This window comes from Vicia villosa, unplaced genomic scaffold, assembly GCF_029867415.1.
Source record: "Vicia villosa cultivar HV-30 ecotype Madison, WI unplaced genomic scaffold, Vvil1.0 ctg.003269F_1_1, whole genome shotgun sequence".
Taxonomy (NCBI): domain Eukaryota; kingdom Viridiplantae; phylum Streptophyta; class Magnoliopsida; order Fabales; family Fabaceae; genus Vicia; species Vicia villosa.
Genome location: NW_026706158.1, coordinates 147,842 through 156,457, shown reverse-complemented (window position 1 = coordinate 156,457; position 8,616 = coordinate 147,842). Strand labels below are relative to the sequence as shown.

At 35.3% G+C, this 8,616-nt stretch overlaps 1 protein-coding gene across 2 annotated transcripts; it reads left to right on the top strand.

Moving 5' to 3' along the window:
* The first annotated feature begins 5,733 nt into the window (after positions 1–5,733).
* On the top strand, positions 5,734–8,414 carry LOC131640674 (pyruvate kinase isozyme A, chloroplastic-like). Of its 2 annotated transcripts, none has more exons than XM_058911060.1 (3): positions 5,734–6,475; positions 6,556–6,639; positions 6,822–8,414. In XM_058911060.1, exons 1-3 carry the CDS (start codon positions 5,897–5,899, stop codon positions 6,825–6,827), a joined length of 669 nt encoding a protein of 222 aa, XP_058767043.1. In that variant the 5' UTR covers positions 5,734–5,896; the 3' UTR covers positions 6,828–8,414. The 2 variants fall into 2 exon arrangements, with proteins under 2 accessions (XP_058767043.1, XP_058767042.1); XM_058911059.1 differs by having other exon boundaries at positions 6,556–6,652.
* The last annotated feature ends 202 nt before the right edge of the window (positions 8,415–8,616 follow it).

The window sequence follows — 8,616 nt, the reverse complement described above, 5'->3', positions numbered from 1 at the left end:
AGTTCTGTTAAATTGGAAACTAACTCTTCTCTAGATAGTTCAGAAAATACCTCTTCTTCAAAATCTGATTCTGATGTAGATTCTGATCCATCATCGACAGTGGCCATCAGCGTAATGTTTGCCTGCTCATCTTCTGATTCTGATTCTTGATCAGATGAGTCAGATTCATCCCACGTTGTCATAAGAACTTTCTTCTTATGAAACTTCTTCTTGGGCTTTTCTCTTTGAAGATTTGGTCATTCACTTTTGTAATGTCCTGGCTCCTTGCATTCAAAGCACGTGACATTCTTCTTGTCAGATCTTCTGATTCCAGAAGATTCACCTTTTTCAGGCCTTTTAGAACTTTTGAAGTTCTTGCACTTCCTTTGTTTTCTCTTCCATAGTTGGTTCACCCTTATGGAGATCATGGAAAGTTCATCTTTTTCTTCTTCTAATTATGATTCTTCAGAATCTTCTTCTTCAGCCTGAAATGCGTTAGTACAATTTTTATTTAAAGATTTTAACGCAATAGACTTACCTTTCTTCTGAGGTTCATTAGCATCCAGATCTATTTCATGACTCCTCAGAGCACTGATCAACTCTTCAAGAGAGACTTCATTCAAGTTCTTGGCAACTTTGAATGCTGTCACCATCGGACCCCATCTTCTGGGCAAGCTCCTGATGATCTTCTTGACGTGATCAGCTTTTGTGTATCCCTTGTCGAGAACTCTTAATCCAGCAGTTAGAGTTTGAAATCTTGAGAACATTGTTTCAATATTTTCATCATCCTCCATCTTGAAGGCTTCATATTTCTGGATCGAGGCAAGAGCTTTGATCTCCTTGACTTGGGCGTTTCCTTCATGAGTCATTTTCAATGATTCATAAATATCATGGGAAGTTTCTCTGTTAGACATCTTCTCATATTCAGAATGAGAAATAGCGTTCAGCAGAACTGTCCTTGATTTGTGATGATTTTTGAATTGCTTTTTCTGATCATCACTCATTTCTTTCCTGGACAGCTTTTCTCCACTAGCATTTAACGGATGTTTGTAACCATCCACAAGCAGATCCCAAAGGTCACCATCTAAACCAAGAAAGTAACTTTCAAGTTTATCTTTCCAATATTCAAAGTTTTCACCATCGAATACTGGTGGTCTAGTGTAGCCATTGTTACCATTTCCATTGTTATATTGCTCAGCAGAGCCAGATGTAGATGTATCTTTTTCACCAGCCATTTAAGCTTTGTGTTTTTCTCTTCCTGAATCTTTTCTAACACGGTTAAGTGCTTGCACCTTAGAACCGGCGCTCTGATGCCAATTAAAGGATAGAAAAACACTTAGAAAGCAGGGGTTTGAATAAGTGTGACTTTAAAAACTCTTAAGATAAAAACAATTGCACAATGATTTTTATCCTGGTTCGTTGTTAACGAAACTACTCCAGTCCACCCCCTTAGAGTGATTTACCTCAACTGAGGATTTAATCCACTAATCAAACTTGATTACAATGGTTTTCCACTTAGACAACTTCTAAGTCTTCTAGAGTATACTGATCACAACTTGATCACTCTAGGAACTCAACACTTAGACAACTTCTAAGTCTTCTAGAGTATATTGATCACAACTTGATCACTCTAGGAACCTTTTACAAATCAATGTAAAATAAATGTTACAAGAGTACAATCTGCTTCTTATAAAGCTATAATCACAACTGTGATATTTCTCTTAAGATCTAAGCTTAACACTCACTAAATATTACAAGATATGTGAGGTTGAAGATGAAGTTCGAGAGTATTTGATTCAACAGTGTTTCAATATGTTTACAGAGTTTCGTTGTCAAGAGTTGTTAGTGCTTCTGATCAGAACTTCATATTTATAGGCGTTTGAGAAGATGACCGTTGAGAGCATTTAATGCGTTGTCTGTGTCGTACAGCTTTGCATTTAATGTTTCACACTTTTGTCAACTACCTCGAGCCTTGCTTTTCCTGCTTTAACTGACTTTGCCTTTAATAGCTTCTAACGTTCCTTTTGTCAATCAGCGTAGCCTGTCATCTTGTACTTGATTCTGATTCTTATATGAGATACAATGTTTGAATAATCAGAGTCAACACAGCTTGGTGCAGAGCATCTTCTTGTCTTCTGGCTTTGAAGAACTTTAGCGTGATACCATAAGAACTTCAGTGCTTCTGCTTATGAACTCAAGTTCTTCTGATGCTTCATAGACCATGTTCTGATTCTGCTTGACCATCTTCTGATGTCTAGCGAGACCATGTTCTGATGTTGCAATCTTGAACCTGCTGAGTCAGTGCTTCTTGCGCTGAATTGTGCATACTCTTTATATATTTCCTGAAATGGAAAATGCATAGGATTAGAGTACCACATTGTCTTATACAAAATTCAAATACATTATTATCATCAAAATTAAGAATATTGAACAGAACAAATCTTGTTCTAACACACTGCACTTCAAACAGTTTGAAGACAAGTGAGCTAAGCAATTAAGAGCCCATGGATAACCATGGATACAAAGGGTGCTTACACCTCCCCTTTGTATAACCTACCCCCGAACTCAAAATCTTTCAAAGGTCTTTCCTGTTCTTTTTGCCTTTCCCATTGGATAAAATAAAAGTCGGTGGCGACTCTTGCTATCCGCAACATTTAAAAAAGTCTGTTCTCCCACATTATTACACCTCTTAACCATAACTGAATTCACAAACTCAAGAATGCCTCTCTCCAATTACAATTTTCCCCTAAATCCTGGAATCTTCTTACATCCTCTAACAACATAAACTCTAAAAAAGTACTTGGTTCCTTTGAAAGGTGGAGTGTTCTTAATAAGGGGAAAATGTAGAACAAAGAAATGGAAGAGAAGAAGTGATACCTGGTCGGAGGCACGACGGAGGAAGGAGGAAGAACGACGGTGAGGAGAACCATGACACAAGGAGAATAGTGACGGTGACGGCGAGGAGATGGTTATTAACGGCGAGGAGTGACGGCGAGGGCAAGAACAACAGAGACGGCGCGAGGGCAAGAACAACATAGACGGCGCGAGGGAGAAGAGAATAACAGTGAAGAATGAGAGGCAAAACGCGTATTTTGTTATAATTTTAATTTGTTTTAAAAATTTAATTTTAAATAAGTTACGACAGCGCTTCTAAAAGCGCCTTCCTAACTAGCCCTATACCAGCGCTTTTTAAGAAAAAAGCGCTTTCGTAGCCTACCCCTATAACAGCACTTTTATAAGCGCTTTCATATCTTACCCTATAGCAGCGCTTTCTTAAAGTAGCCTTAGAAAGCGCTTTTTAAAAGCGCTTTCGTAGGATCCCCTATAGCAGCGCTTTTTTCCCTTGTTTTTTAGTTTTGTTGTTAGCGAAACCTATAGCAGCGCTTTTACCTAAAAGCGTTTTCGTAGATGTGCTGCTAAAAGACAAATTTGGCGTATATTTACTCCAGGAGTAAGTTATTATAAATTACTCCACATCTTGACCATTAATTCTTTTCAATCCAATAGTTAAAAACAGTGTTTTAAAAATCAGACCGGACATCAAACCGGTGAGGGTACTGGGTCACTGGTTTATCGGTCGAACCACTGAGTCACTAGTAGAACCGCATGACTAAATCGGATTAAACCGGATAACTCGATTGAATAAACCGGTTGTTATAATAAAATTATATAGATATAAAATATGTCGAACATGATGCTTCTGTCTCTACAATAGACACTTAAATTTTTAAAAAAATATCATATCCTAAATAAATTTACAAGTTCATAATTTAAATTCAAATTTTAAACATAGATATCACACATAATAAAATAATACAAAATTACAAAGTACGTATATGCAAACAAATTTAATCGCTACATAATCTAATTGAATAAATTATAATAAAATAACTGCATCAAAAAAGAAAAAATTATTTCAATGTTGATATCTCCTTCTTCAATATCAAAATCATCTGCAACACAATCAACCGCATCCGAAACATCTTTATTTTTATTTTCTATTTTTCATTTTTTATTTTAATTTTAATTATCCATTAAAATAATTAAAATGATGTTGTTGTAAGTTTTTAAAAATAAATAAAAAATTTTAAAAAAAATTGAAAATGCATTTAAACCATCGGTTTTGGAAAACCGCCTGTTTTTCCGATTTTATCGATTTACACCGGTTCACACCGGTTCATTGACATATCTGATCCAACATTCGAACCAGACCGGTTACGTAGCCGGTTCCTGGTTCAACCGGTCCGACCGGCCGGTCCGGTCCAATTTTTAAAACACTGGTTAAAAATAATAAGTAATAGTTTTCTCTCTCCACATTTAATCACTTTTTAATTTTAACCATTAGATTTAAATAATAAATGGTCAAGATGTGGAGTAAGTTATAATAACTTACTCTTGGAATAAATATAACCCTCCTTTTATATATATATATATATATATATATATATATATATATATATATATATATATATATATATATATATATATATATATATATATAAAAGAAGGGATATATTTACTCCAAGAGTAAGTGTAGAAGACTTACTCCAAATCTTAACTATTGATTTTCATTAATCTAATAGTTTTAATTGATCATTTAATCTAATTATTTTTGAAAATATTTTTTTATATAAAAAATTAATTAAAACCATTAAATTAATGATAATCAATGGTTAAGATTTGAAGTAAATCTTCAATACTTACTCTTAGAGTAAATATATCTCTCCTTTTATATATATATATATATATATATATATATATATATATATATATATATATATATATATATATATATATATATATATATATATATGATGGAACTTAAACCCCTAATACATATATGATGCAATTTTTGTTATAAATATTGTTTTAAAAAAGATACCCCTATTACAATTTTTGAAAAACTCAAACATTATAGTTTCAAACATGTATCACAACTCATGCTCAATATCACATTGTTGGTAGTACCTCACAAAATCATTTCATTGTTATACAACTTGGTTATATCTATCCCTAAGCTATTTTTAAAGTCACATGATTGGATGCTTATATAATATTTAAACTTTAATCTTAATCCTTCATGAGACAATGTAACAACAAGATAGTAGAAAAATTCAGCAAATTAAAGGCGACAAACTATTAGAAAGAAAAAACTGAAATAAAAGTAAAGAATAATGAATTAAACGGCACAAACCCAAATGTCACAATAAATGATTTTCTACTTCCGTGTCTCCATCATGCTGCGACTTTGCCAATTCAAAATCGTCAACCATGTAAAATTTAACGCAATCAATTAATGAACCGGACCTTAATTCATTTCAAAATTTCTTCATCCATTTAATGTATTTCTAATCAAGGACATAACATTTGTATTCCCAGCACACATAAAGTTAAATCTATAACAGATAGTTAATGCACTACTAAAAATATGACATTTGAGAAAAGGTCTTTACATAAGGTATAAAAATATATGATGTAAAAAATATTTGTCAAGGAATTTTACATCAGACATTTATTACCAATGATATAAAAAATATTTAATTTAGGGAAAAATATAACCGATTACATCGGACCAATGTCCCAACCGATGTAAAAAGTCCAGTGATAAAAAAAATAAAAACACGGTGGCAGTTTGATAAATAAAATGATTTTTGTTCTAAAATGCCATTACATCGGTCCAATTGCCCAACCGATGTAAAAAGCATATAATGTGGCTGTTACATCAGGCCTCGGGCCCAACCGAAGTCAAGAATGTCCTTTTTCCACAAAACCCTAATATTTTTTACCATACTCATTGGTTCCCAAAACCTTCGTTTTTTCGTTTCTGCCGTTGCATCCTCATCTGCGGCTACTTCATCTTCAACAAGAGTACTCCATCCTCATCAAAATATGTGTTCCTCCTGGTGTATTCCGTCACATGCTTCCTTGCAGTCTCAAGGAGAAGGATGCTCCCCCAAACAAAACCTCACTCCCTTCTCCCAATCATCTCCCCACATTCACAATGTTAGTCTCACGCCTCCACCTCCAACTCTTCACACCCCCCCTCCCCCCACCACACCACCACCACCCACCTCCCATCTCCCCTCGCCGCTTCCCCATCATTTGCGCCTCCTCCATAACATCCCAAAGAATCGCCTTCGACTACAACGGAGCAGGACCGGGTGTTCCACTAGATCTCGGCTCAATTGAAGTCGACGCCGTCACTAAAATAGAGCTCAAAGAGAATGGCTTTTGTAGCACCAGGAGAACCAAACTCGTTTGCACTATCGGACCCGCTACGTGCTGGTTTGAACAGCTTGAAGCTCTTGCTGTTGGTGGAATGAACGTTGCGAGAATTAACATGTGTCATGGGACTAGAGAGTGGCATAAAACGGTTATTAATCGTGTAAGAAGACTTAACCAGGAAATGGGATTTGCGATTGCGATTATGATGGATACTGAAGGGAGTGAGATTCATATGGGTGATCTCGCTGGTGCTTCTTCTGCTAAATCTGAGGTAGACATTCATATTTATCTTGCTATTCAATCTCATTACTCAAATTTGAATTTCCATTGTTCTTGTTCTGTTCTTTTCAGGATGGTCAGATCTGGACTTTTAGGGTTAGGGTGTTTGATTCTTCTCTTCCACTTCCACATCTTATCATCAATGTCAACTATGAGGTTTTTGTCAACGGTTAATTTCAATTTCATCACATAAATAGTCACATAAATAGTTGTTGGATTTTGTTTGTTTCAAATTGATGGTGAAATGAGATTATATCTCGTTATGCTGAGCCATTTAGTTTCTGATTTTATTTGTGAATTGTTGTGTCATTGTTAATTGGTTTATTGTAATGTGTCAGATGTGAAGGTTGGGGATGAGCTTTTGATTGATGGGGGAATGGTTAGGTTTGAGGTCATTGAGAAGATAGGCCTAGATGTGAAGTGTCTTTGTACTGATCCTGGCTTGTTGCTACCGAGGGCAAATCTTACTTTCTGGAAGAATAGTAGTTTAGTTCGAGAAAGGAATTCCATGCTTCCTACAATCTCTTCAAAGGATTCCAACTTCTTTATCTCTTTTTGTAAGTATTTAGTTTGAATTAGTGAAGTGTTGTTTTTTCTGGTGAAATATTAAACTCTTGGTGGAGTATGACATGTATTTTTCTCTAGGAGTTTGCCTTGAGCTAAGAACCAAAACTTGATAATGATGTGTTGTTACTATTCAATCCATGTTCACGGTTGAAAACAGCTGGTGCACATACATGATGCTCCCCAATCACATTTCTGTAACTTTTTTTTTAGAAAGCAAGAAATTATATTAACGGGAGAACAAAGGGGTTTCTCCAACCCGTATACACCGGATCCCAACCAAAACGATAAAGAAAATTACAAACCAAATTACTTTATGAGAGGAAAAACACCGGATCCTTACAAAACTCATAAAAGGTATATTTGGGATGAGTAATCTTCCCACAATATGACCACTTCCACACCAAAAGTTTGATGTTCCACACCGTATTGTCGACGTTCCAAGGTTCATTCCGGAAACAAACACCATTTCTAACTAACCATATAGCCCAAGTAATAGCTAACCAAACTACACCCAATTTTCTATCTTTCACCATATGCACATTAAAAAAAGAATGCCAATCCATATAAAAAGCAAGGCACTCTACAAAATAACTATCCCCTTTACCAACCCAAACCTCTATATCGCGCCAAATCTTCATCGCCACCCCACATTCAAAAAAGAGATGATTCAAATTTTCCGAGCAAACACCACAAAAAGAACATAATGAATTATCTAGAGAAAAAGCAATACCTCTAAGAGCCAATTGGTCTTTTGTAGGAAGTCTATTCCGGAATAATCTCCAACCGAAAGCTTTGATCTTGAAAGGAACATCCAACTTCCAAATCAAACCAAAAACTCCATCATGGATATTCGGAGGACCATAAGGAATCCGCATCAAATCCAAAAACTCGTAGCATGAAGCTACCGAAAAAGTCTTGTCCGAGTTGCCATTCCACTCCACCAAATCTTTGCCCACTTTCCAACTGCTAAACTCCTCCACTTTATTTTTCATACTAACCGCCTCTTCTACGGAATCTTCCGCTTCCAAAATGTCATTGGATATACCAAAATTACTCCATTTCCAATTTCCCTCCATCCACCCTCCCATTGCCGCTACCGATACTTTTTTCAACCGGGAATACTCATATAACACCGGAAAGTTATCTCTCAAAGAAACACCACCAAGCCACTTAGAATCCCAAAAGGGTGTCTTAAAACCATCATGAACAATATAGCTAATATTTTCAACAATAGGATCCACTATAAAAGAAGAACTAACCTTAATAATATCCTTCCACCAAAAGGAACACGAGGAAGATACTTTTGCCTCCTTGTCAACACAAAAAACCTTAGAAGATACATTTCTGTAACTGGGTTTAAGAAGATTATGTGGACGGTTGATAATTATTGCATGTTAATTCTTTTGAGCTAGTTTACCTAAATCATGACTTTTTTAATCTATCTACCAACATTATTGTTTTTGAAATGTTTTATTATAATGTAATAGACTAAACTTGGGTCTGCTATAAAGATCAATTGCAACTACTTACAACTACATGTAAAAGCCGAAAGTTCAATAAAACTAT

Bases quoted from the DNA above. Each gene is read 5' to 3' on its own strand.
- LOC131640674 (XM_058911059.1), top strand. From the start codon at position 5,897: ATGCTTCCTTGCAGTCTCAAGGAGAAGGATGCTCCCCCAAACAAAACC. The intron at 6,476-6,555 runs GTAGACATTCAT...TGTTCTTTTCAG, and splicing joins CTTCTTCTGCTAAATCTGAG to GATGGTCAGATCTGGACTTT. The intron at 6,653-6,821 runs GTTAATTTCAAT...GTAATGTGTCAG, and splicing joins CTATGAGGTTTTTGTCAACG to ATGTGAAGGTTGGGGATGAG.